The sequence below is a fragment of the Trachemys scripta genome, chromosome 2 (assembly GCF_013100865.1).
Source record: "Trachemys scripta elegans isolate TJP31775 chromosome 2, CAS_Tse_1.0, whole genome shotgun sequence".
Taxonomy (NCBI): domain Eukaryota; kingdom Metazoa; phylum Chordata; order Testudines; family Emydidae; genus Trachemys; species Trachemys scripta.
The window spans coordinates 100869814-100893898 of record NC_048299.1 but is presented as its reverse complement, the minus strand read 5'-3'; the positions used below and the strand labels follow the sequence as shown (position 1 = coordinate 100893898).

Here is a 24085-nt window from a genome sequence, read left to right as displayed (position 1 = left end):
CTATGCCTATCCCCGGGGGGTAGGGGGTGGCAGAAGGGGGTACACAGGATATTAATTTGAGGTGGATAATCCATAAATTGGCCGTTCATTATCTAAATTTGCTGGATGAAGTTTTGCATTCCAGTCAGTTGTTTCCAAGCTACACTTGTTGGCACATTTCTAGGGGCTAGCAAATTTCTTAGAATTAATAAGTTGCCTGTGACTATGTTGTATAAATGTTGGGTTGAAATATCAGTTTGTACTCATCAGTGCAAGAGGAATAGAGGTATGGAAGAATAGTTACATTCTGTATTGGCTAGCACCACAACTGGAGCAAGGAAGACCTCAGTGCTTGTTGCCTGGTAAACAGGAATATGCCAATGTGCTAAGTGTAACTAAGGGTGTGTCTAGACTAAGTTAGTGCATGGCAAGCTGGGGTGTAAATCTACAATGCTGTAGCCTGCCACCACTAACTGTCCATGTGGACCCAGCTGCTGGACACCAAAAGTTGCCTAGTGCATGTTGACCTACTTTGCTTTGAAAGAAGATAGCAGTTCTCACCAGGGAACATTCAAGTCTAAGCCAGTGACTGTGACTGACTGCTCCTTGCTACAGGTGTGGTGCTAGCTCTGTCCATGTTTATGGTACATAATCATATAACTTAATATTTTTAATTTTCATCTCCCACAGAACTTTTTAAACTCTAGTAGCTGCCCTGAAATTCAAGGTTTCTTGCATGTGAAAGAATTGGGTAGGAAATCATGGAAAAAGTTATATGTGTGTTTGAGAAGATCAGGACTTTATTGCTCCACAAAAGGAACTTCAAAGGTAATTTTTTTTTTTTTTTTTTTAAGAATTGAGTTACTAAAATTGTTGGTATGTAAAATGAATTTCTACTTACAGTAGATTTTTTTAATATAAAAGTTTCCCCAGAGTTTTCTTTAAGAAAAGAGATGATGCAAAACAATAAATAAATTATGGGCAAGTAGCAAACAAGACCTGGGTTGCTACATCCCTTCATCTTGAAATATCCATCTTTGAATTTATTTATTATAATAATAATAATAATATACTCAGATATACATGTGCTTTTAATATATAAAAATATATAAGTGGCTACCGAAGTTGCATTAAATGAGAGTTTAGGGATTTGGGAGAAAACACTTGCTTCATAAGTGAACTTCTTATGGGTTTATTTTAGATGGAAACTAAAGGCTGAATTATTAAATTTGAAAAACAAATTAACATTAATCAGAACCAATATAGCTCTGTAGAAGGCAAAACCAGCTTTACGCATCATTTCATCATACCAGAATGTAACTGTTTGTCAACTTTCAGCATAAACCCTCACCCTTCTTCTGCTATTGTATAGTTTTGGGGGGAAGTTGGTATTTTTTGTTTTGTTTTGGGGTTGTTTTTTTGGTCTCATGGTATTTCCCTTGCAAGCAGATATCTCAGAAATACAGATCAGTTTGTCAGTATGCATCCTGAGAACAATTTTAGCTTTACATTTATAAACGTATAGCCAATCTGAAAAGGTCAAACAGTTCATTTTATTATATGTTAAATAAAACTTCAAGTGCTTAGAGAGAGGCAGTTTAAATGTGCATACACTGCCCTCTGATGGATGTTATTCTTCAGAGAAGGTATGGCTGACACTGAAAAGTTTCAGGTTTAATCCTACAATTTAAAATGACAATATTTCCACAGGAGCCAAGACACTTGCAGTTGTTAGCTGACCTAGAAGACAGCAATATCTTCTCATTGATAGCAGGCAAGAAATTGTATAATGCTCCTGCAGACTATGGATTTTGTGTAAAGGTAATTCCTCTCATTAACTTGTTCCCAAGGTGGAACTGAAATCATTAGCTTTTTTTTTTTTTTTTAGCAAATTTGTGATACCCTTACTCACCATGTGTAGAAGCTTACTCACTAAGTAATCCTATTGACTTCAGAAAGACTTTTGGAGTCTGATACTAGGCATTGGGAAGGTGAGGGTAGGAGGGCAGCACAATCTGACTGTAAGGGATAAAGCTTTGCACAGCAGCAAATCGAGTAGCAGTGATAGTTGTTCGAGGTTGTGCATTTACTAATATAGTGATTTTGTCTAAATGATGTCTTTAAGATTATTTAAATGTAAAAGTCAATGGCGTTTTCAAATAATTGAGCAGACAAGCCCTCACGAGATTCCACAACGGAAAACCTAGAATTGCATGTTTGGGTATTACTCTGGGGTTCAGAAGCTCTGATGTTAGTTACATGAGAGGGCCCCTCAAGCTTTAAATATATAATCTGAGGGTCACGGACATACACCCACACAGAAATTGAATTTTAAGTATCCGTGCTTCTGTGCTTTGAAAACCCGGTATGTCTTTTGGACTGGCAGGTTTGAGTACAAAATCATCTAACTGCTGTCAGGTAGTGAGCCTGTTCGATGGCCTTGGGGTTATATGTTCAGACACTCGCTCCAGACATTCACATATAGCCTCTGCTTTTCATACCTTAATCGCTGTGAAAAGGAAAGATCCTTATGAGAGCAAGTGCCCAAATTACATAGCAGAGGATCACACTCTAAACAGAGGTAAATGCACCAATATAACAGGCAGCTTATTTGCACTTACTTTAAAGCAGAAGGTCAGTTTGAAAAATGAAGAGTAAAGTATATGGGGTCGGTTTTTAACTGTTATGCCTGGCTACCTGCAGCTTTTGTAGTGGTATCACCATGCAAGTTAGGGAGATGATTTTTTTTTTTTTAACCAATAAAGTTTTATATCTGTACAACCACTAGAGTAGTTGCAGTTATATCAGGATAAAGATACTCCTACTGGTATAGCTTATGCTTATATGGGAAGGGGAATAAGACAGAATACTTTTTACCAATATAATGCCTTCCATGCTAGGGGTTGTACTGATATTAACTAAACCAGCATAGCTAAAGTAGTACAACTTTTGTGTATAGACACACCTCAGTGTGCACCCCTCTTTCTCATTGTTGTCACCAACTTGTCTGGTAACATTTTTTTAAAGCACCCAAATCCAATTGTCTGTCATTTGGGTACTGTTGAAAATAAGGTTACCTACTGTGTGCCTCCATGTAAGGCGTGGGCTACACTGGGGGGAAAGAGGGGATTCGAACTAAGATGCGCAACTTCAGCTACACTATTTGCGTAGCTGAAGTCCGAGTATCTTAGTTCGACTTACCTGGCCGTCCTCACGGCGGCGAGTCGACCGCCGCAGCTCCCCTGTCAACTCCGCTTACTCCTCCTGCCAAGGTGGAGTACAGGCATCGATTCGGGGATCGATTTATCGTGTCTAGAAGAGACGTGATAAATCGATCCCTGATACATCAAACACTACCCGCCCATCCGGCGGGTAGTAGAGACGTATCCTAACAGGCCTCAGGAGAAAATCTAAGGGGAGGAGTGAGGAGACAGGTCTGGGAGCTGCTTTTATTGATGAGTTGCAAGGGTTTGTGGTGGTGGAGGCATTGGAGAGGAGTTCCTCATTGCTGTGAACTTGTCTCTTTACTAGCAAGTACTGTTTGGCTAGAAATAGACTCTCTCCCCAGGAAAGGAATGATGGCTAGTGGAGACATACTGAGTTAACCAGGGAAAGCCATTTATATAGGCATTGAGGGGGAGGGGTAGAGCTCTCCTCCCCTCTGATATGGGGCTATCTAAGGCAATGTATGTAGCTCCTCACAAGGCAAGCCTGACATTCTCTGGCCTCTTGTCTGCAGAGGTGTGAGTAGCTCCAGCAGTAATGCTTCTGCCATCTGCAGAGGGGACAGCAGGAGCCGTTAGAATGGGTAATTGTTGGGTAAACTTACCTATCAAAAACATAAACTCCCATCATTTTTTGTTTTAAATTACCCACAGTCTTCCTTATTTCAAGTGTAGGTGGTCAAAAAATACTTCCAAGTATTTTATTAATCTTAACATGAACAGTAAGAAGGCAGGAAAAAACACTGAACGATAAGATAGTGGTATCTGAGTGGTGTGGTTAAACCACAGGACTGAGTGTTGGGAGATCTGGTCCCTGCATCCAGTTCTGCTGCAGACTTCATGTTTGACCTTAGATAAGTCAGTTCATCTCTCTACCTCCAAGTCCCATCTTTAAAATGGGGCTGACAAAGCCGTTATTCTCAAGGTTATTTTAAGGATTAGTTTACTTAAATTATACAGTGTCTTGATAACCTTGGATACAAGAAGTTCAAGTGGCAGACTGTTGTAAAATGGCAAAGGTTACAAACTGATCACTCTCCTTTTATTGGGGACCAGTCAGGGAAGTTGGTTCTAGACTTTACTCTCCAAATATATTTTCGTCTCCGCTGAACACAAGTTCAGTGTGAACGAGTATTTTCTTGGCAAATACTTCCCGTTTTCTTACTCTCTGTGCCTGCCTTTCCTATACAGTATATGTCAAGTGCTGTTGCTTTCCTGTTAAACGTAACTTAATTCCCTCTTCCATTTTGTAGCCCAACAGAGTGAGAAATGAAACTAAGGAATTGAGGTTGCTGTGTGCTGAAGATGAGCAGAGCAGAACATGTTGGATGACTGCATTTAGACTCCTCAAGGTACCTACTTTCTCATAACCTAAATTAGGCTAAGTCTGCAGCTGTCTTCATATTCTTGAGAGATTTCAGTTTTCCAATACCGTTGTGCACTGAATACACAAGGCAATATTTTTATGAAGAAATCCCTAGCTACTCTTATCGAACTGCTCACTTACGTATCCCAAGGTCAACTATATTCTGCAGCAGATACTTCTATTTTGGAAATTAAAATACTGGATACAGCTTTTAATCAGAATCTTGTAACCACAGCATTAGATTGTATTCATTGAATGTATAAGTAAAACGCAATCCTGGCATGGCAAAATATGAAGTATATGTTTGCCTCAAAAATTGAAACAGTCACTGGTTTTAAACTCATCATGTCAATGCAGAATCTACCAAAAAAAAAAAAAAAGAATATCGAGAGTTTAGGTCAAGTATTTAGACTCATTAACTTGCAGTGATTTTAACTAGTACAAGTCTAGTGTCCTGTCCTGCCATTTTGTTCAGAATTTTTGTTTTCTTTTTCCTGAGGCAAATTCTCTTTTAAAAACTGTAGTGGTTTTTTTTGCAGTGTTTTTGTTTAACTGGTGTGGCTTCTAATAAAACATGAGTCAACATCCGACCTGGGTCAAGAGTATGTATAGCTGAGAGCAAGGAATGAATATGTTTTTCATTGGAAGGGGTGCATGGAAGGAGACTTAGCAGTATACTCTTGACAAAAAGAGTAGTACTAGCTTCCTCACTTGGCTGGCAGAGTGGTGGTGTAGTTCAGAGTCTTGTATGATAGATTGTATTGGGGTGGGGAATTGTGGAGAGAAACCTCAGTGGGAAACAATCTTTTGTGGTCTAGCACAGAAGCAATGGACTGTCTGGCTCCCATCGAGGAGGAGGTCGGTTAGAATCTACAGATCTATAGAAGTACCCTTTATAAATTCCAACCTTGAAAATCTCATTTGGAGGAGAAGACCCTAGAGGCTTTCAAAACCTCAGAGCCTCACTTTTGTCAAGGGCAACATAAATTCTCTACTATCTCATCCATGAAAAGCCTCCCCTCCGTGCTAACTCTCAATTTCTATGCTACAGTTTTATGTGAATATTGTAAGGTGGATGCATAAGAATTCAGATCCACGCAGGCAACACAAATTTAATGTTGTCTCATTAGAATTTTCACAAGTGATGATGGGGTGCCCAACTCCTGAGACACCTTGAAGGGCCAGATTTCAGAGGGTGGGTACTCAGCACTCTCTGAAAATCAGAGGTCTTTAAGGTGGGTTAAGAGTCACCCAGAATAACTTGTCACATTTGAAAATGTATGCCGAGATTCTAGTTAATGCATTTATAGCATCTCCATACACAATGTCACGTCATAAACAAAAGGGCAACTTGATTCTGGGGTCAGCCAACGTTGTGTATTCTTGAGGCTAAATAGGAAGTTCAGTATCAACTCTACAGGCTGCAGTGCTCTGGAAGGAATGTGGCACCGTCTTAACTGCAGGATAATTCTACAACCTCTGAAATTAACATTATCACTTTCTATTGTAATCAGTTATCTGTGGCCAAACAGTCCCTCACACATGATGTTTACCAGGAAGTATTGCACAGTACACAGAAAGTACATTGTAGTATATTTACCTTATTCTGCAACATTTTTATCCCCTGACCCACTCCTCAGTTTCAAAAGTTTGTCTGGTTGGTCTTTAGTCCTGGCTAATTTCCAGACGAGTGGGGTAGAAAGTGGTAATTTTAAATTTGTGTTGTGTGCCATGTAATTTTTATCCCCCAAATTACTAGAAATATTTAGTCTTGAGAAACAAGTTATTGTAGTCCAGCTGTCGTGAATTGTTTCTCTAGGTGCCAACTCAGGGATATGATTTCCACTGTTTAGGCCTGGTCTACACTGGGAGGGGGGATCGATCTAAGTTATTCAACTTCAGCTACATGAATAACATAGCTGAAGTTGATGTACTTAGAGCTACTTACCGCAGTGTCTTCACTGTGGTAAGTCGACCACTGACGCTCTCCCATCGACTCCGCCTGCGCCTCTCGCCCTGGAGTACCGGAGTTGACGGGAGAGCGCTCGACAGTCGATTTATCATGTCTAGACTAGATGTGATAGATCGACACCCCCTCCCTCCACACCCCCCGCTGGATCAATCACTTCCCGTCAATCCAGCGGGTAATGTAGACAAGCCCTAAGTCACAGGGGTTCTTCTACATACTTTAGGGGCACCATTATTAAAGTCAAGCAAAATAATCACAATTATTAACCTTGACTATTTTATTATATAAAAAAGGAAAAGAAAACAAAAGACAACACAACAAACAAAAGACACAACGCACAGTCTCTTCTGGGTGCCACGTCGTAGAAAGTAGATATTGCACCCTTGAGAATTGGCCCTCCTTTGGTGGAGCCACTTTTCTCTTCATAAATTGAGACCAGGGTCTTATTCCCAAAGTTGCTGTGAGCCTAGTTTCATTGTATTGTTAGAAAACCAAGACTGTTTATAAATGTGCAAAAATTTTGTTGCAAGGCAGGTGCGTCCTGTTGATTTTTTAGGAATAACAAACACATTGTTTACTCTGCCCAATTATAATCTTTATTAAATCTTAATAAATCAAAGGAAGGATTTAAATCAGTTACTTAGAAACCATTTATGGATCTGTCTGAAGACAACATAATATTCTTAATATTCTTAACTGGATTTAGGATTCTTAATATTCGTTAACTCCCACTATTTTTCTGTTTATCAATGGGAATGTTTACACAGAAAAGAAAAACCTGGGGCTGGCCCATGCCAACCAACTCGTCCTCCAGGGCTGTTTCATTGCTGTGTAGACTTCCGGGTTTGCACTGGAGCCTGAGCTATGGGACCCTCCCACCCAGCAGAGACCTAGAGCCCAGGCTCTGGAGTCTCAGAGGGTCCCAGAGCCTGGGCTCCAGCTCGAGCCCGGAAGTCTACACAGCAATGAAACAGATCCGCAGGTTGAGTCTGCAAGCACAAATCAGTTGACACGGGCCAGCTACGGGGTTTTTCTTTGTGTTATAGACATACCCAACACTCAACCCCTGTCTCCACTCCAGAACTATCTGGTCTAACTATTTGGTGATTACCAGGAGAAACTGTTAACATCTTAAGTTAAAAGAGCATTTCCATATTCCAATAAAATCACTACAAGAGTTTTTAAATCTAATCTCTTGGCTGTGTGTGGCTGTGGCTGTGTGTGTTGGGGGCTCACTTTAGAGTTTTTATAATCTTCTTCCTATTTTCATGACATTTTAAGAAAACATCTCTCAGGCTTGTTTAGATTCAAAGTTGGCTAATGTCATCCTTTCACTGGCTCCATGTCTTCAGGGTTTGGTTATGGTTACACCTTTAGCTTCTGAATACGCAGTATGCTTAATGAACATGCAACACACATCTAATTGTCTTTGTTTTCTTGTGGCAGGAAAACCTTAGATAACTTTAAAGGTTAGTTTTAACTTCCTTTTTATCCAGGTGTTTCTGAGAGAAGTTCAACAGGAACTGAAATTCTTTTTTTAAAAGTCCAAACACTCTTGTTCTTTTGCATAGAAGTTTTTTAGTTCTCCAAATAGGCTCTTAAAGTTAAATAAATTCTTAGATTTTAGCTTAAATAGTTAGTTACGAAAAATCATCGACTTCTTTAATAACAATTTTTGCAGGGATGATTCTTCTTGTCTTCCTGAGTTGGGTGAGGGAATTGCTGCTTGAGAATGCCAGATAGTTTGCTAAATAATCCCCATTAATATAAATATTTTATACTTGCATCAGTAATCAATGTAACAAGGTCACTGGATTCCATGATAGTACAAAAAGCATTTTACTATTTACATAGCAATGATTTTAGGAATTACATTTCACCAGGGCTTGCCATCTCAACATTTAAGAAATAAACAAAGGTTTTCTACAAAATATTTCTCAAGTATAAATGTTTTTCTTAAGGCTTCAAGGAGCAAGATTTTAGAATGACTGTGAAATAATTCTCTTTACTACCAACTTTTTTGCTTCTGATAATACATCGCAATACGTGACTTCTTTTTGCTGTTAACATCCTCTTGAAGTCAGGACCTAACTCTTTTGCAAGGTCTGTTGTTTGAGATAAACCATTTCTTTTCCAACTGACATTTTAGACAACAGATGTGTCCTGTTCTGTGATAAGATACTCTGGTTTAGATGCCTTATAGGCCAAATGGCTTTTACCAGTTGCAGTATACAATTTGCAATTAAAAACTGCTATCAGATATTCTATACCAAGCACCAATCACAACAACCAAGCTTACATCCATTTTTCAAAACATAGCATGTAAGATATTAGTATAAAAAAATAAAGCAAAATAGGAATTAAAATAGCATTTCAGAGTTAGTATAAATATCCCTAGGGGTAATAAAAGTGGTTTTCTCTCCCTGGACACTTGAGGAGTTTGTCACATTGACAGTCAACAGAATTCCTAGGAGTTTCCTTAGCTTGGACATTTCATATAATTAAATAAATAAAAAATATATGCGTGTGAGGAACTTTTCTATAAGCACCATATGCATGAAAGTAGTGGTAACTATCTCCTACGGTTCAGTAAAGGTACAGGCAAGTTTGTAATGACCTAACATTAGAAGAGTAAATTTATAATAATTTTATCAAAGTCACTTTTGCATTAGTAGTGAAGTTCCTCTATCACACGTGCACATATGGGGAACTGCAGCTTTTCAGTCGATTCTCTGTGCCCTGATTGCATTAAACTCTCATTTTCCAAATCAGAACTCATTGATTTGAATGCTTTCCAAATTATCTATCCCGTTAATCTTTAAGAACAATTCTCTGTAAATTACAGTACAGAAAATCCTTTTCCCATTTGTAAGTGAATACAAAACAGGCTGTACTAGATAAATGTACTCCAGGATGTGCATGTTGTTTCTTGTATCCTGGACTGTACCTGAATACAAAATGTGTATCTGATTTGTGCAGATCAGGGATACTCAGACCTCAGTGGCTAAATCACACTGTTTTAATATTATGTGCTGCAAAAGAGCCACAGGAGACGCATTAAATGCTACATCTACACCAGTGATTCTCAGACTGAGGCTTGTGAGCTGCAAGTGTCTCTTTAATGACCACTGTCTCCAATTACTTTTTACTGAATTTTGATCAGCTAACTGTCCAGGCATGGAATAAATTGAAGCCATTATTTAAGATTAAAAGCCATGTGGAAGGCATGGTCAAATACTGATTCTCAAATAAGAACATGCATTATAGCCTATCATATTTTTCTACAGTCGTAGCTACACATGAATGTAACCTTTGTCATGCATGATGAGTAACATAGTTATAGTTCAATGTCTCCTTTTTGTACGTGAGATTGAAGTACAGTACCACTGTTACTTCCTGTTGAAATAACTTAATTGTGTACATTTAGATACAGTAACACTAACGTTAAAGTCAAAACTGAACTGGAAAGCTTAAAATCAGTATGTTTATTCCCAAAAGAGTCCAAATGTATACTATCTATTTTATTATTTTTTGTGATCTCTAAAGGGTATTTTGGTGGGAGGAGGTAGAAGAATACTACTGCCAGCTCCTCTCCCCTCAATTCTGTGAGAACTTCACTTATCAGAGGCATATTTCCATTCCAGCTCAGCCTTGCTCATTCCACACATAAAATTGCATCATACCCCCTGTGCAGTTTGGAGCTATGTAGGCACAAAGCCAGTAGAACATTTGCAACCTCTTAAGAGAACTCATTACATAGGTTCATGCACTAAGTATGCTCTAAAAATCCCTGTAAGTTAGACAAATCACAGCAAGACCACTGAAAGCCACATATGGACCTATGGTATATCTCCCTGCCAAATTTTTAATCTCTTAACACCAACCACTGAAGGGTTAGAGCTATTATTTTTAAGTTCCATTATTAAAAAAGGGGTGGCAGGGGAGATGAAAGTGTGCATTCTCTCTTCTCAAATAACTTAATCAATTAATCAATTTCACTCAACTGTTAAAAATAATTTGCTCTGAGTGATGAATCTGCCAACTTTCACCCTCAAAAGTTTTGAGTAGCTGAAAGTGATCTTTTTAGAATTGAATCAGTTGTACAAACTTTATAGGCATCACTGTGTTCTCTGCCTAAAATTATAGCAAAATCCGCTTTGACTGGGGAATCCAAGGGATCAGCAAAAACTGACTGTGGGCTTCTCTCTAAAAGATGAATAACACTGTAGTGGGAGTCTTTGAGCTATTCTGAAGTGGTGGCTGATGAACAGGAGTTGCTAAGTAGAGCTGATCTGCATGTGCATATGTATGGTTCATATTTGGGTGTGTGGATAAAGCTATTCATAGGTATTTAGTTTATATATATATGGAGGTGATATCCTTGTAATAAACTTACCATGCACGTTTGGCTGCCTCATGTGCCCCGTGCTCATAATTACGTAATCTAGTTTGCCCGAGGACTATTTCTAATACTGAAGTAAGCATACAGTATCCGCTCCAATGCGAGTGGCATTACAATAGTTGCTATAAAGAGATGCAGTTGAATGTTTCTTTTCCTTCCCATCTACAGTATGGAATGCTACTGTACCAGAATTACAGAATTCCCCAGCAGAGAAAAAACATGCTTCCCCACTTCTCCACTCCAGTTGTAAGTACTGAAGTTACTTTTAAATATATTGCCGGTCCTCCATCCTTGTGTAACAGTTTTGCAGTGGCTTACGTGATAATTCATAGTTCTCTGAATTAGAAAGCTTTGCACTGTTCAATGGTGTTCATGAAATGTCTTCCCAGATGAGACTCTATTCCTTTATTAATACACCCAAGCATCCTATTTGTTTTAACTGCTGCTGTGCACTGAGCAGAAGCCACCAATGAGCTATCCACAACAATCCCCAAAAGAGGGTCCTATAATTTTTAGGGTCTGCTCCTGCATGCATAGAAATTGACTTAAATGGAAATAAGCTTTAGCCCTCAAAGTCCATAAGTACAAACTTCAGTTATGTTTGCCTGTATGCAAGGTAAACATCACCATCAATAATGATGCTCAATCTCCAAACACTTCCAAATCCATCTGGAGTTTTTTTCCCCCAAAACAAATTGGGTTACTTCTTATTCCTAACAGCAGTTGCATGAATGTGACTGGTTGTTAGGAGCCTTGTCCAGGAGCAGTTTTTATTAATTCCACAAGTATATAGGGAATGTGAGAAAGTACCTACTCCATTTTCCCTCTTTTTAATAGCTGTATTTTAGGATTCATATTTTGTACATGCCTCTTTTCTCTGTACAAGTGAATTCCCCGTAAGTCAAAGTAACTGAAAGAGGAAAGAGTTTTTGTACTTTCACTGCTTTGTACTATGCCTGTGTGGTTTTTTTTGTTGTTGTTGGGTTTTTTAATTAGAAACATATATATCTGATTCTTTGATCTTGTATACTTCCTGGGGCAGCTTGGTGACAGTGCTGTGCTCCAGAAAGTATTAGAGTTACAGTCCAAAGTCAGCGCCCTTATTCTCCTAGCTGTAAGAAGAGCAGCACCTCATCTGTCTGGTGGGAACAGTGGGGTTAGCTCACCATGAAAGGAGCTAGAACATGGGGGTTTTGTGGGGTAGGGGAAAAGATGGGCAGTTTTGGCACCCAGCCTTTTTGGGGACAACATTAAAACAAATTCCATATAATGATAGTACTGTGAATTTCTTAGAATCAAGGATTTAAACTGGTTTGTATTTTCTATACCATTAACTGCAAAAAAAAATTCTTGAAATCAACAAAAGATCTGGAAGCAAAACTGTTTTCTTAAATTGTAACTTTCCTGGGTTTTGAAACAAGTGAAAATTCCTTTTCAGAGAAGTGTATCTGAAAACTCACTAGTAGCAATGGATTTTTCGGGACAAATAGGAAGAGTTATTGAAAATCCTGCTGAAGCACAGAGTGCCGCTTTGGAAGAAGGCCATGCTTGGAGGGTAATGATCTTCTCTTCATATTTAACAAGTGCCCATTGAGAGCTGGAAAACGCAGTGCGCTATGAAGCTAATGCAGTGATGGTCACAGTATAGCTTAGCACGGACTTGAAACATTCACGCTACAAGCATGCAGATATGAAAGAGTCAATTTCCATCTTGAGTGTAACTGTCACATTCACAACAACCTTCTACCACTGCTTCTCTGTCCCCCTAGTGTCCAGAGGAAGGTTGAGGGGGAAAGCAGACCCACCAGAACTTTACTGCCAGTTTGCAAAGCCAGTCTCTGAGGAGGAATATGTCAAATTAAATGCTTCCCCACATGGAAGAGGCTGGGGCTGTGACTAATGGCTTGCTCCCAGTAAGTTTAACTGCAGAATATACAAGAGGCAGGACCTCTTGGAATGAAAACTGATGTAACTTGTTTATAGTGTCATGTGGACAGACAGCTGCAGTACAAGTTTTCCCACACACTCGTCCGCTAGGGAATAGAAGTTATTACCTGAAGCACTAGTAGGTGCTCGCTGTATGGGAGACAGACTCATCTTGCTTCATTGAATACATAGTGGATTGACTGGGCGGAAGCATATTGATAGGTCTTTTTTTTTCCTTTCTACATGTTGAGTTTTCATTAATTAAGACCCAGCTTCTATTTTAAGTCAACAGAAGTGGGCCTCTGCTTGTAGACTAGCCCCCCTCCCCTCAGAGCTGCATTTCTCTTTCTCTTCATTGCATTAAACTTCCCAGCCCCAGTTTCTTGTATATTAAATCTGTACTGCACGTGTTCTAATTCTCTCAAGTCAAGGTTTCAGACTGGATTTAATGCTAACTAATTTCTTCTGCAGAAACGCAGCACAAGAATGAACATCTTAGGTAGCCAAAGTCCACTCCATCCTTCCACACTGAGCACAGGTAAATTTGTATTACATAGTAGCAGAGACCTCTTTGGGACAAAGCAAATGAATGTTTAATGTAGAAATGGAGCCTAAAGCTGTGAAAATCAGATCCTGATTTTCAGACACCTTAAAAGTTTTAAATTTTAAGGTGAAATTCTGTTCTATCGCTAATGACAGGATAACTAAAAATTTAATGCAATGTAAAAGCCAGCAAGTGTAAACATTTTTAAGTCAGGAGACTAAGAATTAGTCTTCCATAAGAGGAGGGACTTCTCCTTTTAAAGGGGCACTCAAATTTGATTATAATTCTAAATTTTGCAATCTAAATTTTATACAAATCTAGACCCATAAATATTTGCACAGTTTGGATCAAATCCAACAGTCAGATACTTTAATACAGTATCTGATGCCCTGTATTATACTATTACGCTCTGTAAATAGTAACAAATAGGATTTTAAAATTACATCATCGTTAATTATTACTATACAAACAAAAAATTGGTTGCTCATAAACATAACTATTTTTTTCAAGTTGAATGTCTTGTTAAGATTGTAATCTTAATGGTGCACTAGTATCTTGCATTTAATCTCCTTGGGTTTTTAAAGGGGAAGTTCAAACTCCTTAATGTTGGCTTTATATAAGATTTAAAGTTTACTTCATTCAGATGGGTGAGGGTGCAGGATGAGGGGAGTTTTCACCTTTGTTACTATTGTTCAAACATATTAGAATGTTAAAACCTTAGCAGATGCCCTCTGTCTCATATGGAATAACTTTTCAATTAGGAATACATTTTAAAGTATTTTAAAATCCCATATAGAGGACTAGGTATTTTTGTCCAGTCACTTCTAAATTTGTGGTATCTCTAATTTGGAAGGATGCAAGGGAGGTGTTTTTCACTCTATAACTCAAATGGCTGAAGGTGTTAAACTTTCGTTGCCTGGTCTCAACCTGGATGTGATATATCAAGAAGTTTTACCTCCAGGGAGAATTTTTTTCAGGAATTTGTGGAACTCGGTGCTATAACAAAATTGCATATGTTGTATCTATAAACAATAAAATGCCATCTCAGGTTTGTTATTGGACACCTCAGGCTTTACTGGAATCTTTGAAGAGATTTCAGTCTTTAACAAATCTTCAATAACTTCAACAATATACTATACACACTTCTTTTAAAAGTTTTGATACATAATTTTCTAGATAGAAATACTTATTGTACATCTTGATGCTATTAACCATTTCCCCCTTCTCTCCCCCATCCCTGCTCAGTTATCCATAGGACACAGCACTGGTTTCATGGCAGGATCTCTAGGGAAGAGTCCCACAGGATTATTAAACAGCAAGGGCTTGTGGATGGGTAAGTATTTATTATTATCCCTCAGTATCATAGAGATTTTTTTTAAAACAAATAGTCTTTACAATGTACAGGGTCTTTATGCAGAAAAAGGAGAAAGCAACTGTCTAAAATTTCACCCCCTGAGCCACCAATGAATCCTGACCATGAACAAAGACTGTAGGTTTGGATAGTCAGGAGTTGGTTAAACCCTCTGCAGTACTCCAGCATTGTAAGTGCTCAAAAGTACTCATTCTCCCTTGATTTTCCTTAAAATTCTCTGTGCCTAAGAGTGCTGTTTTCTGGAGGTCACTCATCATGATGTCTTGTTCCTGTAACGTGTCTTTGAGCTGTTCATTCATACCTTCTGGGGGTCACTCCAAGTGCTCCAGTGATCACTGAAATTGATCATGTACTAGTTTTTCATAATCATTCCACTTCGTGGCAAAGTTCTTCATGCTTCACCATCTTCTATTCATGTTCCTTTTCTATGTTCTGTCTGCTGGTATGGCAACATCAGTTAACAAAGTCTTGTTGGTTGTCTTTTCTACAACAATGTCCGCTGTGTTTGCCTGCACCGTTCGGTCTGTGACAATTGTCCGGTCCCATAAAATCTTAGCCTCTTTCATTCTCTAGAGCAGGGGTGGGAAACCTCCAGCCTGCATGCCGGATCCAGCCCCCTTCTTAATTTCATCCGGACCGTGGCAAGTCTTCACCCCGTGGGCCTGAAGCCCTGTACCTCAGTGCCCTCCACGGGGCTGGAGCCGTGACCGCCGGCTTGCCCCACTGCGGGGGAAGCTAGAGTGCCAAGCCGGTCAGTCGGTTGTCCCTGCAGCCCTGGCTAGGCGCAGCGGCGATCAGGAAAGCTCTGAGTCCACGTGCGCCTACCGCCACCCTCAGGCGCTGCCCCTGCAGCTCCCGTTGGCCGGGAAACATGGCCAATGGGAGCTGCAGGAGGTGGCGCCTGCAGACGCACTGCTAGCAGCACACACCACACAGAGCTGCCTGGCCACATTGTGGCCACTTCTGGGAGCAGTGCGGGGCCAGGGTGGGAGGGATCCTGCCTTAGTCTGCTGCACTGCCGACTGGGAGCTGCCTGAGGTAAGCGGCGCCCGGTCGGAGCCCGGAACCCTCACCACCTCCGGCACTCCTACCCCCGGCCCGAGTCCTGAGCCCCCTCCTGTACCCCAACCCACTCCCAGAGAATGCACACCCACCCCGAATCCACTGCCCAAGATCGGAACCCCCTCCTGCACCTTGACTCCCTCCCAGAGCCTGCACCCCCCACCCTGAGCTCCCTGCCCCAGCCATGAGCCCCCTCCTGCACTCCAACCCCCTGCCCCAGACCTGAGCGCGCTCCCGCACTCCAAACCCTCAGCCCGGAGCCCCCTCCCTTACCCTGAGCCCCTCATTTCTGGCACCACCCCGGAGCCTACCTTCTGTTCTAGTGAGTCTACTCACCATGGAAGCTAGGTTAGGATTCATTTGTGGAGGGGCAGCTAATGGTGACTCAGGTCCCCAGGGTGCCATATTGCCCAGATATCTCGGGCTCTACGTTACAGGGATTTAGGAATGTAATGCTTCCCTGCTAGTCACATTCTTGACCAAAGCACCATACAGTGTTACCATAAGGAAAGAGGTGAAGGTCTTTTTTATAGCACAAATATGTCCCAGAAAGTCAAGAGTATGCTCAGCTGATGTTTCTGGCACTTGCTCGTCTCTTCTTGAAGCATCAGGGCTATACAGGGGTCCTGTTATAGAAGTATTATCGACTCTCAGCTCCATAGATACAATCATAATCCAAGGAGAGAGGAGTACTCTGACAGAGTGTTTTTCAGCTGTGGCGTAACTCCCTTGCCTGCAGAAATGCAATGAACAGATGGGACAGTGATCACTGCAGTGCAGGTGTGTGGCGCTGAAGTTTATTTCAGCGGTCACAAGAAACTAGAAAGTGTTCTTTTTGTCCCTGGAACTCTAGACAGTTCTTGCAGCTCAACCCTGGAAAACATTGCTCCTGGCATACTGGTTACTTAAAAGGCCTGCCCAGAAATACACTTGACTTCCTCACAAGCTGAGTTGCAACTGTCACGTTTCGAGTGTATTACCTAAGGTGTTCTCTCTTTTCCTTTTGTATGAAGAAGTTTTCCATTTATCTACTTCGTGGGGAATGCTAAGTGAAGGAGAATTCTTGGAGTAGATGCCTAAAGTTTTGGAGTTCTTTTCTCCTCCAAGTACACAGTTCACCATTTGGCTGGGTTGGCTGGCTACCTAATTTGAGGGTCACATGAAAGAAATGGGGGTCACATTAGAAATGACGTCAATGAAGTACACTAATACAATGTGTATATAAACTTTTGCAGCCACCCCTGCCTCCCAGAGTACATTTTCAGCTAATTTTACGGAGGAAAAATGCTCTTACAGGTGCTTGCATATGTTCTCCACCTCTTTGTAGCATGGAAGCTGCAAATGTATAGTCACTGTTAAGAGAGTTCTTTGCATTGTTTCTGAGTACACCTGTTCATCTAAAAGCTACTGCTATCACAGTGCCGTTTGTCTTGCTAGCATAGGATACTGGAGAAGAGAGGTAGTTTCTTCATCTCTTTTTGTCTCCAAATCAACCTATAGGAGCCCAAACAAGAATATTTTCTTCATGAGCTTAGTTATTGGTAATGGAAAGCCCAATTACAGAGCCAGCAAACCCCATAGAGTATGTAGGTGATGTAACATAATCACATTTCTTTTGCCCTGTCTCTGCTTGTTGCTAGTGTTGCATGAACCTGGGTTGGTAAGAACTCGAAGAGAGCAAATTACTATGTAAGAAATTGCCCTTTAATACCACTGGAGGAGGAGGAGAAAGAGAGTACAAAATGACAAAAGATCTGATTTTAGAGCAAATGAGTCACATTATTCAAGTTTGTACTAAAAGAAAATGGTCTTTCCTAGGCTGTTTCTCCTCCGGGACAGCCAGAGTAATCCAAAGGCATTTGTGCTTACACTGTGTCATCATCAAAAAATCAAGCATTTCCAAATCTTACCGGTAAGTGTTGACCAAATAGTTTTCTTATTCTATTTGTTCTTCATAAAACCTTTGTCAGTGTATATAGAGGACTATTTAGGGACATAAATTACTAGTGCAATAAAATATAATGACAGTGTCCAGAAACAGAACTCTTTTTTGGCATTTTTTAGTCTGTCTAAAAATATCCTTTTGGTCATCGCTTTGCCTGCTAGCATAAACATCAGAATCAAAGAGTAGAACTGATGTAAAGAACTATGATCTCTATAGCTGATTAAAATCACAAGAATTGGTTACCTTTATCTCCATTGCACTCTTTTGATGGCAAGAAGGCTAATACTAGAATATTTGTGGAAAGGGATTTTTGTTTCTTTTTTTGCTTTTATGATTACCTGAGGAATTAGGGGCCTGAATTTGTAAGTTAAAACTGAAGTTTCTCAAAAAATAAATGCCCTCTAGCCAAAAGACATTCTAAACCCTTGAATGGGACTAGTATATCTACACAATCAGCCTTAAATGTTTAGATCAGATGATTATCAAGTCACTCTTAACCTACAGGACTCTAGTATTCTTCTCTGGCCTTGGCTACACTTGCACGTTATACCACAATAAAGCCTCTCAGAGCGCTCTACCTTACTCCCCGTCCTCACTGGCAAGACATGTAGAGTGCTCTGACTCCCTGGCTGGAGCGCTACTGGTACTCCACCTCCCCAAGAGGATTAACAGCTGTTGCGTATTGGGTGAGACGCTTCAGTGCCAGTGTAAACTAGAAGTAACGTTACAACTGTCCTATAATCCCCTTAACTGAAGTGGCCTTTCTTGTCTTTGTTGTGAACTCGAAGTGCCCTTTCAAAGCTCCGTTTCGGAGTGCCGGCTGCTTATCTGGTCTGAGGAAAAAAACAAACAGCTAATGTTTGCTTTGAGTGAGTGAGAGAGAGGCTGGGGGGTGGGAGGGGTCTGAACTTACAAGACAGCATGCTGGCACACTCTCAGAACCCCAAAACCCACTCTCTCTCCCCCCACACTCCCTGTCACACTCCACCCCATCCTACCCCCATTTGAAAAGCACGTTGCAGCCACTTGAATGCTAGGATAGCTGCCCATAATGCACTGCGCCCAATGCAGCTGCAAGTGCTGCAAATGTGGCCACACCAGTGCGCTTTCAGCGCTCCGTGTGGACAGACTGGAGCGCTTTCTGTAGTGCGCTCTCCGAAGGCTGGTTTAACTTAAAGCGCTCTACAGCTGCAAGACAAGCCCTGTGTCTCCCAAATACAGTAATCAGCTAATAATTATTTGAGTAGGGCTTTTGCGTTTTACTTAATGGAGAGGCGGAGAGTTGACTGAAAACCTGTAGAGAATTTATCTTTACCTTTCAAGTCCCCTGGCCATCCACTCTCATAAGAACTTTTCTATTTGGGATGAAGGAACGTTTCTTTCAGTGGAGTTGTGGGTGCTTATCACCTGTGGCAGTTGGACCATTAGTAGTTGTTTGAGCCCTCAGAAACTGAGGCACCAAAGGCTCGTCAACACTTCTTTGACAGTGTTTGAGTCAAGGATGGAAATGCAGAACTTGTTTCCTGGTATCTGGGGTTCTTCTGGAAGGTCTGGTTTAGTTTAGTACAGCAAAATATGTGCTTTTAAGAGATGTTTTCAGCTGGAGTCTACACTGTGAACTGAACGTGTAATTTCCAGCTCGAGGAGACATACTTGCACTATTTCTGATCAAACTAGTGTGTTAACAGTAGAAGTGTAGCTGCTGGGGGGGAAGAGAGGAACTAGCTTCCCTGAGTGTGTACCTGAATATGTACTCATGGTGACATGAGCAGTTGGTGGGGCAAGCCACCCTGAGTATATGCCAATGAAAGACCAGAGGTGCATACTTGGGCTGCTAGTTCCTCACACTGCCATGGCTATATGTCTGCTTTTAGCTCTCTAGCTCAGAGCTAATGCAGGTATGTCTCTGAACTGGAGGTGTAATTTCCAACTTGAGAAGTGTAGACGTACTCTAAGGTGGTGGAAAGTGCTAGGAAATTCTGTGAACGTTTGGTCTCTGCAGTCATTTGGTTACAATTCCACACCTCTCCAGTGTGTGAAAAAAACAAATAAAAGCCCTACCTCAATACTTGTTGTAAGCTGGTTAGGACTTTTACTGGAGCTGTTTGTGCAGGCAAAGCAGGAACTTGGTACTTATGAATCTCTAAGGACACTTCAGGCTATGGGGCCAAATTACCTTAGATGAGACTGGTATAGTGACAGTAACTTTAAGAACAATATTTCTATTTTGAGACCTATTAAGTTTTTAACTTAACCAAAATGGATAAGGGGTTTTGTGCATCACAGGCTCCTAAATGACAAGCTGTAATTTGTGCTTATTTTTTCTTACATGAGATCATACCTAGAATCTTAACTTATTGCCATACTTGGGTAATCTAATATGCTCCTAATTTGGAAAGGACTTCTTATTTCCCTAGTGTGAGGATGATGGACAGATATTTTTCAGCCTCGATGATGGGAATACCAAATTCTCTGACCTAATTCAGCTTGTTGAATTCTACCAACTAAACAAAGGAGTCTTGCCCTGCAAACTCAAACACCACTGCATCCGAGTGGCCTTATGACCTTCCATCTGACACTCACTGAAGACTGGATTTGCTGGAAGACTGGATTTGCTAGAAGAACAATTGTAAGAGAATGTTGACACTGGGGAATTGGCAGATGTGTAAGTTGGTTTAAAAATATTATGCACCTTGGGACTCTGAAAGGGATGGATTCAACTGGTGCCAACAGACCAAGATTTACTGGTTTGTCCAACACCTAAGAGTGAGTGCTGCTGAGTGTCCCAGCATCCCAAAAATTTGGCGGGAGGGTATGTAAAATCATAATCAAATCTTGAAACAAAACTGGAATCTATCTTGGCTGGGCCACTTAACAGAAACAAGTGATGAAGAGAAATCTTTGAAAAGAACTCTTGCCCTGGGATAATCTTGACAATTAAGACTAGTGTGTTAACTTTTTGTATTGATCACTTTTTTTTTTTTGCACTCCTATTTGTTTCGGATATTGTATGCAGCCTATATTAGGAGCTGATGTGGCTTTTAAATTCATGCAAGAGTTGGGTATTAATCTAAACCCTAAAATGTATGAAATGCTTCAGCCTAAAAGGATCTAGAAGAAAACCCAGAAGAGTGTGAGTGTGTGTGTCACAAAACATCTCTGGATACCTGAGGTTCTCTCCTCTTTGAAGAAGCAGTGTGAATACAATTCTAAAAGAACATACCACCATATGTACTCTTAAAACTGTTAACTTTTAGCATAATGGCTGTAGTATGTTTGTGGCATATTAGTGGTACCCAGTCATGCAAAGACTGTATTAGTCAGACTCTATGCACAAATGTTTGAACCTTTTTTACTTACTGATGGTGGTGGTTTGGGTTTTTCAGCCTGTTGATTTTGTTGAGGAAATTTACTATTCCTAAATGAAATTGTATGACCACACTTGGATTTGGAACCAGCTGTTTTTGTGTGGGAAAAGTACTTACACTGATGGTCTACTTATTATGACAAAAAATCAGTGTTTTTAGCTTTATATCTCCTTGAATTTTCAGACTGTTTCAAAGAGCTGTCTTTCCAGATAGTCTACTTACAGTAACAATGATATGTAGCAAAGCTCTTTTAGGGTATAGGACTTTAAAAGAACTTGTACCCCTTTTGCTTTTGGTAGGGTCATGAAAGTTTACATGATGAGGAACGTGCAAACTGGGTTTGGAAATCCATTTAACTATGACTGGCGTTTTTTAACTTACTGCTGGCAACATCCATTCGACAACTGGTATTTGTGACAGACACAATAATCCATACCAGTATCTATTGTAAACTAGTATATATCCTGCCTTAGTGCTGGTTCATCATCAGAGCTACTTTATTGTTAATATTTAAATCAATTATTTAATGTTTACACAATAACACTTTCCCTTCTGTTGATAAACCAGTATTGAAGCTAGGTAAGTACAAGTTGAATGCTCTCATTGGACTGCCGTACTGCATATATCACTGTCATTCTTTTAGCAAGATAGTCAATAGGTACAGGAGGTACTATTGAATTAACTTTATTTTCAAATACTCCACACAGTTTATACATAGCAAGAAGTGTTTCACCCTGGTAACTTTCAGAATACTGTGGTGAGCAGAACTGTTTTCTCTTAAGACAGTAAATGATTTATACCAGCTAGTCTATGATGATCTCACCCTAATTAATATTTGTCACAGGGTTTGCTGAAATCCTAGCCACCTGAAAGGATAAAGAAGGAAGAACAATTCTGTACCTTTAGGTCTTCATGTAGTGTTGAGAATAGTTTAAGACAAAAACTATAACCTGCCCGAGTCATCCATATCAGCTGTAACTATGTCAATGGTATAGAAACACTGTATTTTAGTTTACAGAACACATTCTAGTATTTTTTTTCCATGTAATGTCTACATATAAAAATGAAGAAACTTGATTTAGTTTGTAGTGAAAACTTCTGGATTTTTAACTGTACATACTGAATTGAGTGTTCCTGCTTTTTAGTCAGTTCAAATGTATTTTAAAACCTTGAAATTAAGCTAACTTAAGTCTCAGACTTCACTCTGCATGCTTCTATTTGGCCCCTCTGAAGTGGGAAAAAAATTTGTATTGATTACATTCTTATATTCACCAATTTCAGTAAGACCATTTATGCTGTAGTTTTAAGGTTTTTTTTTTTTTTCTGTTTACATAGTTTAGTCTCATCCATTTTTCCAATAGGCAGTTAGCATTTGCAGTGTTTCATATTTATAAAACTTGCATTTTATTTAATTTGAGAATGAAAGTTTGACTATGAATCATGATTTTGTATGTAGATGGTTGACTTAGTATTTTGTACCTTTCCCAGCTAACGTGAACTGTTTTGAGAAAGTGACCACTTTCCAAGTGGCAGAAATCTTACTTGAGCAGATCACTGTTGTTTTTTTGTTTTGTTTTGGTTTTGGTTTTTTTTCTTTCTGCTGGAAAATAGTCAGTACCACCTTAAACTTTTCCAGCCGATTCAGCTGGCTGCCAGCTTAGAATACCAAGGACTGAAGGACATTTGACTCTTATTTTTGTATTTAAATGACATGAATGTAAAGGGGATGCTCAGGGTTGTTTTGGAGCCTGTTGAATTTTTATCTTTTTTTGCCTGTGATTTTTATTTTCTAAATAAATACTTCATGTAGCAATCTTGAATATGTCGAGAAGGAAAATGCCAAACCATTTTGGTAATAAAGTTACTAGTTAAGTTATGTTACAATAGGTGTTAAAGTACAGAAACATTTTATTTGTTAATTACTCTTGAAGAAACACGTGCCTCAGTTTAGATGTTTTGTCTTATCTTTTCTGCACTAAATACCTGACAGTCTGACCAATCAATGCACCTTTCCAGTGGCGAGACTTGCTTATTGTAAATTATATTGTCACAATGCAAGATTTTAGTAACTGTAAAATGGAATAAAGTTAAAAGTTTTCAGGGAATGCAAAAGGTATTAACTTAAGAGACAAAACCTTTATTCAATATGCTTTGCTTCATACTGTAAATAGCTTTTTGGCTTGTGAACATAATTGTAATCTTTCAGGTATTTTTGTACAAATAAGGGACTGATATTCTGTTTCTTGTAATTAGAAATAAACATTAATACAGTGCTATTCATTTTATATTTGGAATTAATGTCCTTTTTTTTGCGGCTACAGTATGTTAATCACTGTTGACTTGATACTAAACTATTTTGGGTGGATTGCTGTATGTTAAAGATCTCTTTAAAAATACTCAAAGGAAAATGGAATCCTACGAGACTTTTTGCTACTGGCTGTTGGGCCTAATGATTATTGATAGAACAGTTTGCCATAGAGTTTCCACATTGGATAGCAATCCATTTAAACTAACCTCACTGTGCCTTCCTTTCACAAATACAGCGGGCATCTCGGGGTAATTTAAATCCAACTCCTTATTACAGTTTTGATCGCAAGGTAATGTGTCTTGTTCAGGTCCATTCATCTTCTCTGGCTTGTCCCCTGCTAATCGCTTAAAGGATTTTTGACAATCCCCTAAATTGCTGGTCCTTTCTTCAGTACTTGCATTATTTTGTTTATAAACATATTCTCCTCTCAGACAGTTTTATGGTGCTCACTTCTACATGATGTTTGTTTTATACATCTCAATTATATTGCAGCTTAATCTTTTTCCCGTTAATCATAAACTCAATTTTCTGGTCCTCTCCACATAGATAATCCCTGAGCTAGAACACCTTGTTATTCATAGTAGAATAGTTGACTATCTACTATCACCATAATCAGGGGT

At 39.7% G+C, this 24085-nt stretch overlaps 1 protein-coding gene across 2 annotated transcripts in view; it reads left to right on the top strand.

Moving 5' to 3' along the window:
• The window catches only part of GRB10 (growth factor receptor bound protein 10), a 202212-nt gene extending 178770 nt beyond the window's left edge, over positions 1 to 23442 (top strand). Inside the window, exons 9-17 of one of the 2 annotated variants that reach the window (XM_034761339.1) lie at positions 670 to 807; positions 1690 to 1800; positions 4457 to 4555; positions 11109 to 11186; positions 12379 to 12495; positions 13338 to 13404; positions 14656 to 14743; positions 17663 to 17756; positions 20207 to 23442. In XM_034761339.1, coding sequence (XP_034617230.1) covers positions 670 to 807; positions 1690 to 1800; positions 4457 to 4555; positions 11109 to 11186; positions 12379 to 12495; positions 13338 to 13404; positions 14656 to 14743; positions 17663 to 17756; positions 20207 to 20353 — 939 coding nt within the window. In that variant the 3' untranslated portion in view covers positions 20354 to 23442. The remainder of the gene's footprint in view (positions 1 to 669; positions 808 to 1689; positions 1801 to 4456; positions 4556 to 11108; positions 11187 to 12378; positions 12496 to 13337; positions 13405 to 14655; positions 14744 to 17662; positions 17757 to 20206) is intronic. The other variant, XM_034761340.1, reaches the window with a different exon arrangement.
• Positions 23443 to 24085: the final 643 nt, after the last annotated feature.